The sequence below is a fragment of the Grus americana genome, chromosome Z (genome assembly GCF_028858705.1).
Source record: "Grus americana isolate bGruAme1 chromosome Z, bGruAme1.mat, whole genome shotgun sequence".
NCBI lineage: Eukaryota > Metazoa > Chordata > Aves > Gruiformes > Gruidae > Grus > Grus americana.
The window spans coordinates 58,428,003-58,443,638 of NC_072891.1; the positions used below are offsets into that span (position 1 = coordinate 58,428,003).

The 15,636-nt window shown below is 36.9% G+C and overlaps 1 protein-coding gene across 3 annotated transcripts in view; it reads right to left on the reverse strand.

Moving 5' to 3' along the window:
* Nucleotides 1–15,636, reverse strand: part of RNF38 (ring finger protein 38) — a 144,009-nt gene that overhangs the window by 63,852 nt on the left and 64,521 nt on the right. For all 3 annotated transcript variants that reach the window (XR_008574731.1, XR_008574730.1, XM_054810732.1), the window contains exon 2: nucleotides 1,298–1,368. Coding sequence is in view for 1 of the 3 variants with exons in the window: in XM_054810732.1 (XP_054666707.1) it covers nucleotides 1,298–1,368 (71 nt within the window). In the remaining 2 variants the exon portion in view is untranslated. The remainder of the gene's footprint in view (nucleotides 1–1,297; nucleotides 1,369–15,636) is intronic.

The window sequence follows — 15,636 nt, forward strand, 5'->3', positions numbered from 1 at the left end:
GTAATGACAGAAAAGGAAGCATGTTAAAAGAGAATGCCAGTGTTAAATTGGTGCATTAAGATGGCTCTGAAAGGAAATTTCCCCTAACTGCTCCTCACCCAAGGACCTTCCAGGAACAGAATGCACAAGGACAACAACAACAAAAACAAAAAAACAAAACAAAACAAAACAGCAGTGAATACTATTGAAAATAGTTAACCAGTTAATCACTTGGAAACAAAGTATTTTTGTGTGTTCAGGATACCATGTTTGACCAGTATCTGTAGGTTAAACCAGACTCTAAATATATCATGGTACCTAAAAATAAAATTACATTTTAAAAAGAGAGTACAAAAAAAAGAGTGAGAGGGGAAAAAAAAAAACACAAGGCAGTAGAGCAGTAAAAGAAACTTGCACTGGAAACCTAGCTCTGGGATAATCTGGAACAACTATAAAATTAACTTACTCAAGAATTTCAAAACAGAAGGATTTGTGCACTTATCAAGGCACTGCCATGCAGGTCACATTCCATTTCCCAGGAAAGATCATTTAAAATTTGACTAATACATGCCATTTTCCAGGCGTGTCAAGCCAAAAATTTAGTTCACTATAAAGTATTATACTTGCAAACAATTTAATGCATGTGACATGTTGAACTAATGTTAATCAATTTATTTAAGGACAGTAACACTTACGGTAAAACCATCAGCAATAACAGGAACATGAAAGCAAGTCTCACAAGCAGTTCAATGCCAAAACTCTTCCCTTCTGTATGCCACTTACACTACTGATCCAAATATCATTGAACATTTAACATACAGTACTACAGACTCAAAGCAAGCTCATCTGAGAATGGTTAGGTAAATGCTTGCACACTACTAGGCAAGTTGGTATTTTAAGCACTGAAGCTACCCATCTCCAAAACAGGAAAATACAGCTAGTGCAAAAAAGCTTTGAACACTTAGCCAGGCTCTAACCTCTGAAGTCAGAAGTAACAAGACATCCCACTTTACCAAAAAACCAGCAAAAATATTGCAGTTCTTTACTGAGGGTGTCAATATGCCAAATCACAACTATTTACAATAGCAAAGGAATACAAGCAAAAAGAAAAGTACAGTACTAAAGACAGGGTTCTCCTTAACTAAATGATTGTCTTAAGTAAAATATATTTCTTAATATGCCAGAGACAGTTCAAAAAGTAACTCTAAAAATTGACTGCTACACCTGCAAAACAATCAATCTCTGTATAGTAAAAGCAATACATAAAAACCCTCAATGTATATGCATCTTGTGAAGGAAACATTTATGTAAGCCTCACCTTGTCACTGTCATCATTACAAATGTGATCTTGATGGATTGAGTGGCATTGAAAGGATGGACCAATGCTACCTACAAACGATAGCAGGAGGGAAAAAAAAAAAAGAGAAAAAAAATCATTAAAATTATAGCCCAATTCCTGTGAACATTACAAATAAAGACAAATTCAGCAAACATTCTTTTTTCCCCACACAGAAGAGAGATTTAGGTGCCAAACAGCTACATCTGACAAGTCATGCATTTAATCCTGATAATGGAATAAGCGAAGAGACATTTTGTAGTGTGCCAACAATGTCTTCATATATATTTTTTCTAAACATTTAAACAGAATAAAATTAGAACTAGTTCATCAATCCAAAACAAACATATGCAGTGAAGTACATACGCACACATATAAATAAGGAGAAGCTACACATTTCTTGTTTAGGCAGTGAAGTCTTGTCCCATATCCTCTACTACAGAAAATTTTCAGCACCCTGGGTAGCCACAAAACAGCAGTCTTTTTCCAGTGGTATGTTAAGAATGAGTGGAAAAATCCAAGGTCAAAGCAGAAAAGTTTCAATGATATCCGTTTTGTTTGTAGTGGAATTTCTGCCTGCTTAAGGTCTTTCCACATGTTTCTTTATGCCTAGGAAAAAAGGGACAGCACACCTCTGCAAAGGCTTACCCCAGTCCCGAGACTTCTGTCCAAGGAAGGAGACAAACTAAAGTTTGATTGTATCCATACAGATTCTCAAACAGATTTACAGAACTCTTACTCATACTGTAAAGTTGTATTTGATGTGCTGTTTCCTTGCTTAGAAAGTACAGGAGAGGTATAACTGCTGTTGTTGAATTTATGCTTCCCTAAGATGACTTCTTTCTGTAACTATTAAGCAAAACAATTTTTAAAAAAGCAAGGAGAAAAAAAAGCCTCATTTGTAAAGCTACACTATTTCATGATTTTCCTTACAGAAGATCTAAAGTTTGTCATAAAGCTTTGCAGTTCATATGTTGTTTTGGACCTGGGCAGAAGTGATCAAAGAAGATAATTGTTACAAGCAGGCAGAAATCATAGCCAATTAGTGCAAGCTTCCCCTAAATCCCTCTGTATTGGGGCAGAGAAGGAGAGTTTGTCACTGCTTATTGTCATCATTACCTCAGGTAAGAAACAGTGTATTTAGCATTAAAATTGCATTTACCCCCCTGAATTCTAGGACAGAAAGTAAAGAATGGGAGAGGGGGAAAATCAGTTTCCTTCTCCTTCACTCCTTTGCATATGCGTGTATGCACACACACACACCCATCCCCCCACCTCCCACTCTCCCCCTCTGACTGGACGTTCTCGAAGAATATGCTGCAGAACTCCAAGGAATATACTCTCGTATTTCATCTGCAATTGCTACTGCTATCATTATGCCACGTGAATTCTGTTGGTTGTGGTAGATTTCCCTTCTTATCTTAGATGTAGTACAAAGTACAGTAAAAGCAGAACTGTGCTGCTCAGGCAGTACCCCCGCAGTCAGCAGGAACACTTTGAGCCCTGTCCAGCAGTTTGCATCTGGATGTTGACCATTCATGAACCTGAGCCAATTCACATCATGTTAGGCTTGATTAACACCACTTGCAGACTAGGTGGCTTTACCACAGTTACTGGGAAACAATTCATGTCACAGCTGCATGTAGATACTGTCCTGGTGTTTCCAGGTTCCTAGAACAGCTAATAGTGTCCAGTTTTTCTGTCCAGAAGTTTGAATTTGCACATGCTATCTAAACACAATTCAATCAGAAAAACTTCTAAAGTTTCCTCATCCACTTAAACATTTTTTTTCCAAAGCAAAAAGTGTCCATCAAATAAAATTTAAATCACAAGAAAATTCGAGCATACTCTGATCTTATTAAAAGGAATAGAGCACTTGAATTCCTTTTTCCTCAAAGGTACTATTAAAACTTTCATCCCAAAATGCAATACACTTATGATTTCCTTTTTTTCCATACCTGAATTGCTTTTAAACCAAACAATTCTTAAATCAGTTTTTAATGTGTAAGAGTGCACAGTGGTATCTTACAAAAGTTCATATTTTATTATGTTATTTTATTACATATACTACATAAATGTCTCAAAAGGGGTGGTCTCAAAAGATCCCACATACTGAGGAGGTGGATTACTTGCTTTTATTTTTATGTCAACATACAAAGTCTCTACGATTTGATGTGGGGGAGTGCTAGTGAAGGTGATAGATATCTCAATGGTTACAGAATTGTAATTCAATAGTCATAGACATGATTCATTAGACTTTGGACCTATAATTAGCAGCTTTATAGATGAGCATAATAATGTACATTGTAATATAATGGCAAATTGATTTGATGGCCTACTGTTGACTTTTATTGCTTTACCAATTTCCTAATAAAGTGTTCATTAATTAGTAGACTTCTCAATTGCTTTGCAACAATTATGTCTCAAGTCTCCAATCACAGGGGTGAACTCAAATCCCGTCAGTAAGGCAGACATGGCGCAGCAGACATCAATGCCTTCTATCACCACGTTCCTTTCTTTGAATGTGCTTGTAGTTCTGCAGTGTCTGGGGGTACCAATTCACAGTAACCCAGAACTGTGAGCTGACGAATATTATTTCAGATTTCATGATATTTTGGTTTTCCTTTAAACATCTGTCTTCTGCAGTAATGCTGTAAATGTCTCAGAACATACTGAGTTTAAATTTACAGAAAATATACTTGTAAAGAAAAAAATAAAAGAAATTAAATGCAATCAATTTTTTTTAAAAAAACCACACAAGAGAAAGAAAGATTATACCCCCACACACTCACATATTTATTTAAGTTCCCCTTTTAAGGGAAACTCCTGGCTTTTTAGTGGCCAACCTCATTTTGCAGAAATTTTGAGCTGGCAGTAGAGGCAATTCAAGCAAAAGTATTTTAAAAAAGGGCTCTTAGATACTTTAGTAGAGATTTCTATTAGATGAATAATAGATTGTGGAAATCCATAACCAACAATACAATATTTGTCTACAGGTAAAACATATGTATATATGTGTATATTTACACACACATATTTGTATATACATATGCATATGTACAGATGTATGTAAGTGTATATGTATATATACACATACCTGCAGAATACAGTTTATTATTGTATTATTTATAACAGTATTCTATTATTTCTAGAAAACATTCTGTTATTTATAAATAGCCACTATTTAGAATTGTACACCTTTGCAGTCAGGATATTCCAAATATTATGGGATTAAAGGATAGTGGGCTATGAAAGCATAGTACCCTTTATCATGCAGACATTAGAAGACAACACTTGGTTGAAGACAAGTTTGGTATAAAGATTTGCACATAAAATGAAGATGGACACACAGCAGTAGAAAGTTCTTACTTTGCTTTATCCCTTTCTGCAAGAAAAAACACTAGCAAATTTATCTCAAATTTGTGAAAATATAACCAGCTTGCAGTAACTTCCCTGTATTTACTTTTCGCCATAATTAAGCCAAATATTCTGTACTTTTTTCACAGTGAGCATCACAATTGTAAGCATAACTATTTTGAGCTTCCCCTTAATGCTACTCAAAAATAATAGAGATGATAATGCCATTTTACAAAAGAAGAAAAATAGGAAAACTATTCTTTACAGCAGAACTATGCAGTGTACATGCACAGCCAACAGCAGAAAATTACAACGAACTTCCTTTTTGACGTGTGCTGAGAAGAGGTTTTGTTGCAGAAGAAAGGGCAGCTGCAGAAGGTTTATTAGCATTACTGTGTTAAAAACTGCTCCACAGCAGAGAGGAAGCTCTGGACAGCAGCAGCAGCACTTTCCTCTGGGGTCCCTAACATCATTATGCAGGGACAGTGAAGAGAGATTCTCACAGCTTGCCTATCATTACTATTGATTTTTATCCCTCTTCCCTTAGCAAGACTGGCTTTGGAGTCTGTTATTTGATGTTTTCAATGCAAAACCTGACATTTAGCACTAACAATTCTGCTTACTGAAAACAGTTTAAAATTCATTATGAGAAGAACTAAATTCCTTCTTGCTTGGTCTGCAAAGGAGTCTTTGCTCTTTTGTTTAGATGTGTGTTTGCTAGCAAATGGACCGACCATAACATACTGAGTTACTGAAATTGAACAGAAGTTATAGCCTTTTTTTTTTTTTTTTTAATCAGAAGCTTCAAAAGATGTTACACAGTATTTATAACAAACTAAACTCTTTTGTTTCAGGAATTCACTTTTCACTATTTACTTTTTACTATTTACAATTTACTATTGTGTTGTATATCTATATACACATACTCCTATCTATATTCTGCATGTGTGCGTATACATACTTATACACTTACATGCATGCACATATGCATAAAAATATGTGTACATACACACATACGTATTTCTATAATCCATCATTCAGTTATAACATCACAACTACTACCAAGGTAATTACAGACTTCATTAAGGATCAGAAAACAGGAACAGATGTACATAACTGAGAAAGTCAGGTTTTAGATAAGGGACCGTAGTAACATAAGAATCCTGAGAAATACAGTAAATATGATTCCTAAGCAAAACGGTCTCCAAAGCTTTGTTACATATTACTTAGCCACAGAGATAAACATGTTCTTCAACAGAATGGAGTTTCTGAGCAAAATACAGCCCACATTAAAACATGAAAGTTAAGAAAAGTCTTCATTGGAGGGAATAGCAAAAGGAAAAGACAGTAACACATTACCACAAGACTGAAATTATTTAACTAGGTAAGCGTAAATAATTAGCAACATGAATAGGCAGGCTTTGTAAAAGAAGGCTCAAGAACACTGGAAAATATGTAGGCTTGCAGATTAAAATATATATATAGTTTATATAGAATGCTAGCTCATATTCCCAGACTTTAATACTAGAAATACAAGCTTTGACTGCTTTTGTTCCCTCTGTCTCTACACATCACTCCAGAACTTGCAAGCTGACAGAGATTCTATAAGCAAAATATCTCCAAGATGGAAACCAATTTTTATTTAGAGCTGTTAAGTTTAAAAAAAAAAACCAAACCAAAACTGAACCCTTATTTACCACTATTGTTCAGGAAACAAATATCAGAAAGACACTTGGGAGGAAAGAGAGAGTGTACTATAACAGTCAAAGCTTCTCCACATGCTTTACTGTAGAGGCTAAGAAGACAACACACATCTCAATTCGCTCCTCTAGTATGTCCTTGTAAGACCACAAATAAGCACACCTAACATCTACAGTACCATTAAACCTACACATTATCCATTATACCTTTTGTTTACATTTTTTTCTGCAGATCATAATAAAGCAAAACCATGAGTTTTTTGGTTTTTGTTGTCTAAATTTTTTTTTTTTTTTAATTTTTGCTGGAGATCACAATGCAGCAAAACTGTGGCTTCCAAAAATTCACCTGCACTTCTGCACTATTCTGCACTTCTGAGAAGCCAGAGTCACCTTAAAGCCACCAAAAAAAATTAAGAAATAATGCACTGAGAAGACAAAGAAGAAATAAACTGAATTCTGGAGAAGTAAAAATCAACAACAGTCAGCCTGAGGGCCTTTTCTGATTGTAATACAACTAACGACACATAAACATGAAACTGATGCAGTTCTTTTCATAGTTCTGAGGCAGACAAGAACATTGATTTAGTTCTTTTCATTGAGGGGGAAAAAAAAAATCACTTAATCTCAGACTGATAATTTTGGACAAAACACTACTACCACTCTACAAATTTATCAGTATATAGTCCAAGACACAATTAAGACTTTTGTCATCAAATTACATAAGGAATGCCAGTTAGGTTCTTGGTGAAACTTTTACCACTGCAGATGTAAATATTGACAAAGATGTGTTAAAGACATGACTTCATGAGTTCCTAGTGTGTTTAAAAACAAAACCGCAAACAGGCAAAAAAGCAGGCTGGTTTCTGGACGATAATTCTTTTGAAAAAAAAAAAAAACAAAACCAAAAACAAACTCTTTGCCCCCAAACACAAACTTTCATAAAATTAGCTTCTTCCTGACTTATCACTTCAGGAAAAAAAAAGTTATTTTGCCATAGGAGTCATAGACTCCAGCTGTACTGGCTCAAACAGCGTCAGAGCATGCCCATACTGTGTAGTTTTTAGGAAGGGGGAGCAAAGAAGAAATCACTATACAGTCAAAGTTTCAAAGTGGGAAGGGAAAAACCACCCGTTTTAAACTGCTCAAAGCATGCAAAGTTCCCTTCCCATTTGATTTAGACTTACGCAAAACACAAGTGTTTTCACTAGGAACACTCCATATACTTTCCTGAAATCCGGAATCGATTCAAGCTCAAAGGCAAGCTAAAAAACCCAAAGACAACACAGTGTTAAGGACAAGGCTTGACAGCTTTCTGCCCATTACCCCAGAGGCAGAATTGAAGTAAAATACGACCTCTTAGATTAGTCTAAGATCAAAAAGACAGGCAGCAAATAATGAAAATTGTTCAGTTCTCCCAAATTACAGCACTTAAAAACTTGTTTGGGGCATCTGTGCATTTGGGTAATGAAAGAAATTTCCAGAGGTGGTACAGAGCCTACGTCTAACCTCAACATCACCTAGAACTTGTTCTCTACCAAATTAAACTCATAAATGCAGACCTTGCATTACAAGCTACATTACAGGCTTTACAAATAGGCTTTTCAAGAACAGTGATCACATACACAATCACAATTACAAGTTGGCTTTGCTCTAGCTATAAGGGATACCAGCACCATCAACACAGCTGCAATAGTACAGCTTTCAGGTAGTAAATACAACATCCGACACCTGTGCAGTCCATTAGGTTTCAGGTTGCCATAGCTTCAATTCTAACAATATCCACATTACCAAGAAAAAAAAAAGCTACTTTGATTCAAAGATGTAGATAAAACCCATACTCAATTGTTCTATAAACAGAGCCACAGACAACTAAATGCAGTTAGCAGAGGATATGGCAATGCTTTCTTTTTTCCCCCACCCCCCCTCTTTTTCTTTTTTTTAATCAAGGTCTTTCATGGTCTTCACACTGTATTTGTTTCATTTCTGTTCAACTACTTACCAATAGCCTACAGTACAATAGCAAGATACAAGACACAATCCCTTAACTATCAAAAGTAAAGATTTTATAGACATCCTGGCTGCTTTGCACCAAATAGCTGGCTGATTTCACCAACAGCCTTGGAAAAGGATTGCTTTCAAAGATAATGCAGTCCCTTGAATGGGGCCAGCAGAGGTAACAGATCCAGGGGCACTGACACAAAGGATTTGCTGCTAAAGGCTCTGCTTCACAACAATGCAATCTATATTACTGAGTTACACCACTGGGAAATCCTGTACAATTTGCCTTTTTTTTTTTTTAAACAGGCCATTTTTAATAACTGAGTTATGTTTTTAAGCATTTTCTTTCCAAGAAACAGATTACACTGAGACAAACCTGAAGAAAGGTTAATCACCTTTCACACACCTGCAAGGAGAATCCCAAAGATGACTTGAGCAGCTTTCTAGTCTGCATCACCAACAGTTTTTGACTGTTGTTTAACAGGGAAACAATGCTGGAGTACTAAAAGGAACTATAAACCAATTTACAGTGCCCTGACTGCAGGGAGTAGATAGAAACTCAGTTAAACTACCTTCATATCCCCAAATTAACACTGAATTTCAGACCAGCTCAAGATTAATTGCACCTTAGGGCTAGCAGATCCTACAGCTATTATAAGCAAGGCTTTAATTCTAGACTGAAGTATTATCTCTGCTACCAAGCGGATGGAGCAGGAAAAAATGCCAATAAGACTCCTGTGTTAAGCGATAGAATGTGGCACATGGGCCACTGCCCACAGCACCTTCCTAAATGCATTTCCTTTGCTGCAGTGTTCAGGAGATGCAACTGTGAGATCTAATACCCATCATCTTCACAAGGAACATCCCAGCTTGAACTCTCCCTTGATCCAAAGCAGTCTCCCTGCTGTGTGAGCAACAGGGCACTTTGTAACAGTCAGCTTGTTTACTCAGACTCACATCTTCTAATACCTAGGTGACAAAACTGTAGCTTCAATTTACACTGAGACACCTCGAAGAGGCAATAGGCATCCATGAAACGTCACATCAGCCACCCCTTCAGCATGATCAGTATCAGGACAGGCTACAGAGTAATGCCCTTCAAGGGATACACACATAATGTGCGCACATGTATGAGTACATGTATCTATATGTAATAAACAGACACACAAAGTCTCAAAGATTTAAGCAGAAACTTGAGTTTGCCTTTTACCTCTTAAATGCAGTTAAATTATTTTTCACTCCTGCAAAGCAAGATACCCTGCTTAACATTATGTCTTGAACTCAGGGAAAAACGAAGTTCTTTTGTAATAAGCAAGCAAGAAAGAGTGCTGCGCTCCTCAGCTACAACAGGAAAGGGATTGTTTTCCTTCTAAACTCACACAGTAAAATGAACAGCAAAAAGAATTGTCCGAATCTCATAGTTTCTGTCTAGCTTGTGCATTGTAATAAAAAGAGAATCAACATCAGGTTTGAATGGCTTGCTTCATGCCTGTCAATAATTAACAGTTGAAACTCACACAATACTAGTCCAAGGGAAAAAAAGGTGTCAGTTCAATCCTTTTAATTCAGACATTTCAGAGCTACTGGAAGCATGTCATTGCTTAAATAAATTATACTGATTAGTACACTCATTGCCTCCCTTCCCCAGCACCAGTCTGATTAGGAAAACATTTATACATGCCACTTGTACTATTAAACTTACTTTATCTACAGTGATGCTGTTGAGCCTCACTAATTTGCATGAATCGGAAGAGCTCTGGGGCAAGTGTTAGATATGCAGACTACAGTTTGCAAAGTAGCAAATACATGCAAACAAAGTCTGAATTGGAGCAAGTTTAGCCTTTTAATCAACTGCTCCCTTTAAAAAGCCTGTGAGTTGAGTTGAGTGGAGTGTATATATATATATATCTATATCTATATCTATATATCTATCTATCTATCTATCTATCTATCTATCTATCTATCTATCTATCTATATATCTCACCAGAGAATGTATCTGGTGAGATACAGCCATGGATGGCCAGTCTACTTTGAAAGATGCAAGGAAGAGAATCAAGACATTAAATTATCTGTGATCTAGGAGCCTCAAAACAAAGTAATGCAAACCACTCCTGCAGGTGTCTGTCATCTGCTAGTCAACAATACTCCTCTGTTTGCACCTCGTTCTTTAGATTTTAGATGTTCCTTCTAATTCAAGAGCCTTTCAAACTGCAGTGAAGTTACTTAATGGGTAAACAGAATATTTTGCTATTACAACAACAAAGTCAGAGGTGAGTTCAAGAAATAATACAGCTACTTAGGCTAGTCAAATAAGAGATGGTTGCAAATTAACTCTATTATAGCACTTACAGATTTTTTTTCTCTATGCATGCAAATCTGACCATGAAGAAACATGTTGCATCTTGCCCAGGGGTTGCAGCGATGCTAGCTGCATATAATGCATATTAGGATTGCCATTCTTCCCTCTTTTTCTCTACTTTTTTATAAACTTCAACAAATTGAAATTCCACAGGTTTCCCAGAGATCTGCATTCACTTTAACTCCTGTTGTGAAAAGAATTTGTTACACACTGGGAAGAGCTACTATTTTTCAGTTGTGTGGTATGGCACACCACTGGTAACTTTTAAGCAACTCCTGCGCATTCAGAACACGTATCTAAGCCACTATGATAAAAGTCTGGGTGACATCCTAGCCAGTAAGCAATCTCAAGTCACTAGAAAAGAAAAAAGTAAAATGGCTCCTGAACTTCTCTCCTTCCCTTCCCCTCCTGCTTCCCCTACTTGCCAAGAAATCCACGATCTTGTTCAACTGCAGAGACTGTAGCTCTGCTGGTGTTTTCTAACTGGTCTCCCCTTCCACCCTCTGGGCCCAGTCAGCCTCACTGGTAAACTAGCCAGCCCCTTTCTCCCATCACAATGCCCAGCTGAGGGATGCTGTCCTCAATTCCACATTCCCAGTGAAAATGTATTTTTGTAAGCATCGGAAAGCATGACAAGAGTCTGCAAGAAAAGCTCCCTCAGCTTTTCCTTTTCCTGCAGCTACCAGGAGAACACACTGCATGCTTAATCAGCAAGAAACGGGACGAAAATGATACAACTGTAAGCTCACAATGAAATCTAGGCCCATGTTTATTTCATATAAGTTAGATACCTTCCAGTCACACTTATGACTGAATGACACTTCTCAGATCTTTTAGGAGAAAAGGAGAGGAACCTAAAAGGGAAGACTTCCTATTTTAAGAACTTAAAGTCTGATATATTTTAACAATGCCAGAGCTTAAAAACGGAACAAAGAAAGTTACTGTAATACAGCAAAAGGCCTGAATACTGAGGCAGGCCTCTAAGCCTCATAAACAGAGCTCATCGATAAATCAGTATTGAAGAAAGACCTTTTTACCTGAGGCTTCTGCTGTGTCTCTACAAGTCTGCATAAATACTTTTACTTCAAACAAAGAACATCTGATTTAAATGTAATAATTTAAATTTACAACTACAAACTAGACTGCTTACTCTAGGAAGTGTCCGCAAGATGTCCCTCACAGTAGCGGTCTGAATACAACCCCATCTATGTACTCTTTTCCTGTGCTTGCAAACACGTTTATAATAATGCCCCACTCACCCCATAGAGGAAACCACTATGGCCTAGCTGTTGACTTCCTCCTTCTGCGTTAACTTTAGCAGCTCTGTCTTTTCTAGTGAAGAGTGGGAACAACTACACGTCAGATAAACTGGTAACCCGCAGGCTCAGCCACATTGTTTCATCCCTTTCATAGCAGTCTCGCACAGGAGAAGGCACTGCTTTGGTAGCCATCAAACTTCACCCTGAAGGTCCAAATTCTGAAAGGATTTGCATATTTTTAAGTTAAGCACATATCTGTGTGGAAACCTGAATCACTTCCACACTAAAGTGTCTGAGAACCAGGCCATCAGCAACATGCTTCCCTATGCGCCCTAGATTTCCAGCTAAAATCAGCTACCCAGTAGTACATCAGATTTTCCTCAACTAACAATGTAGTATTACTGGATCAGCAAAGGCTTTCAATAAGCATATAAAGTTTTATTGCCAAATTATTAAAATAATTTCCATACAAGATTTATATGCATAAACTGTACTAACCAGCATGCCTAATGCAAATAATCAGATTCAATCAGGCTTCAAATAAAATGAACACCCCTCTCAACATTAAAGAATTCTTGAAATCAAAGATGTTAATGGAATTCATGTTTACTTTTATAAATTCTGTCTGTAAGCACTATAAAAATCGGTAAAAAAAATAAATTATTGTACATGAGTTTTGGCACTTACTTCAACATTCAACTTTGTTATTTAAAAAAAAAATATTGAAACACATCGGAAGCAAGCCCTTACTGTTAGCTTTTTCCATCTCAACATTACTCAAATTCTATTTCAGATTTCATTTAAGTACAAAATTAGTATTTTAAAATTCAGATTTTCATATATTTAGATTACACATACAAAAGCAAGGAACATTTTCCATAAGATTATTGACAGCTGTGTGCTTTGCTCTGGGGATCAATTTTTCTTGCTTATTCAAGGAGCAGTTCATCAATAAGTGATCCAGGGAAAAATTTTACAGCAGCAATAAACCTTCAGGAAATTAGGTTAGTGCAAAAATACCGTTACACCCATAATCACTATTTTATCACTATATAATATCACATATTATCACTATTTTAGTGGTACTCTTAGTACCCAAAGTGTCAAGTGATTAAGTGTAACTGAAGGCCAACAGCATCCTGGCTTGTATCAGAAGTAGTGTGGCCAGCAGGACAAGGGAAGTGATTATTGCTCTGTAGTTGCCACTGGTGAGGCCGCACCTTGAGTACTGTGTTCAGTTTTGGGCCCCTCACTACAAGAAAGACATTGAGGTGCTGGAGCATGTCCAGAGAAGGGCAACAAAGCTGGTGAAGGGTCTAGAGCACAAGTCTTAGGAGGAGCGGCTGAGGGAAACCGGGGTTGTTTGGCCTGGAGAAAAACAGGCTGAGGGGAGACCTTCTCGCTCTCTACAACTACATGAAAGGAGTGGTGGGTGTCAGTCTGTTTTCCTAGGTGACAACTGAGAGGACAAGGCGAAATGGCCTCAAATGTCACTAGGGGAAGTTTAGATTGGATACGAGGAAAAATGTCTTCACTGAAAGTGTTGTCAAGCACTAAAACAGGCTGCCCAGGGAAGTGGTTGAGTCCTCCAAGTATCTACCATTCCTGGAGGACCTTAAAAGATGTGTAGATGTGGTGCTTAGGGACATGGTTTAGTGGTGAGCCTGGCAGTGCTAGGTTAATTTATACAGATATATAGTGGGGTGAGACCCATCACAGAAAATACTATCCAGGAGCGAAAATATAGCAGTGCTTTTTCGGATAGGCACTCCTCCAGGAAGTTCAGTATCTACTAGAAAGAAGGAAAATTTCTTCTTGTTCTTGTCATCTTGCAAAAGGAGGCTAACAGCAGTACCATAATCCCCAAAGATATCCAAACATAGTTACTTAAAAGCATATGCAAATAGATATATAAAAGGAAAGAAAACAAGTATTTCAATAACTCAAGGCTGACTTTTGCTGAAAGTAAATCAATCCTAGAACAAAAAATAAAACTGGCAAGCCACAAAGCACTAAAAAAAAAAATCTTTTAATCTTGTCATGGAATTCAGTTTTTATCATCAGCTGTGTGGGAGCTGAAGCAAGAGATGCAGACAAATACGCAGCACGAGTACATATCAGCAGGTAAGAGCACACAAATACACTTAACAGTGCTCTATTCCCATCCTTATAGGACTTTATATTAATGGTTTTGAAGATGCAGCTGTCTTGAGTTTCTGAGCCTCCTGAACGTAACTTATTTTTCAAAAGCTACATGAAATTTCAAGCCATTTGTTTTTCTCTATCTGTAACTAGACTATTAAACTGATTTTCTTGAAATTCATCTTTTCTTGAGAATCTCATTAAGACTGAAAAAAAATATCAAAGACTGCTTATACAAACTTTCTAGCAACTTCTTTTTGGATGCAATGAATAAAGTGCTTTCTTTGGCTTAAATTTGTTGTTACCAGTACAACTTAAACTTATCATCACAACAGAAAACAAGCACAGAAACACAACTTTAAACGGTAAACGCCAAACCTTAGCTTGTTGCCTCCCTCCTGTTTCTTTATGGAATCACCCAGCAAACTCAGCATTAATTTGCACACATTTATTTATTTATTTATTTATTTAAGCTTTAAAGCTCCCACACAGCCTGGCATGGAGAAGAGAAAGCTTAAGTGGGAAAAATGCTGCGGGTGCTGTCTGATTCCTGCAGCCTTCAATACAGATAGGAAACAGCAATCCACAACATGCCTTTATGATCAACTTTTTCCAGTTTCCTACTTTTATCAAGAAACAATGTCAGTGAAATCCTGGAACTAAAATTTTAAATAAACCTCAATTTTTTTTTTTTTATTATTTTTACTGCATGTTCAATCTAGCCATAAAGCAAAAGATAGCCATGAGGCACTGCCTACTTAGGAACTGACCTTGCAAATATCTATTTGAGACAGGATCAATTCTGAAAGCATGGTTAAAGGTGTATCATTAAGCCATCTCTAGGAAATTAATTGAAGAGAAAGCCCAAGCTATCTCTGAAGACAGCTGATCTGCCAAAAATGGGAAAACCTGAACACAGTTAAAATTGGTCTCAGACAGAAGCTGCAGTTAAGTAGTACTTTGTTACTATGTTTGAGCTTTCCACAGCCCCAATCTCCCTGCAGCTGATAAGTGCTTACTATTGCAATTTACATTAATAATCAGAAGGAGTGACTTGCCCAGACAAAATGAAAAAATGAATTGATATTTGATGGGCCATGAAATAACTTTCTCTCCTCCTGTCTTTCTTGGTCTTGCTCCAATAAGTAAGCATTTGTCCCAGTCTTGTTTCCAAGAAGGAGCCATGTTAACGTTCAGCATTTTATTTATGTCTTTTTCTTCTCATACCTGCAGAGTAAGGCCATTAGCAGCCAGAGACACTGCACCAACTTTTTTAAAAATTAAAGGAAATATATAGTTGCATATTTGTTCCCTCAACAAATCAGGGTATGATGATAATACCCATGCTACTTGGAAGGAAAAGAAGAAAAGGTTGACAGTACACCTCCTTTATCCAGCACTGCATGTACATGGTAATAGAAATTTCAATTCCACAGTATCACAATTTTCCTCCCTTTCTGGATTTATCATGTCACAATCTGACAAGGTTTTCACAAAGAGAGAAA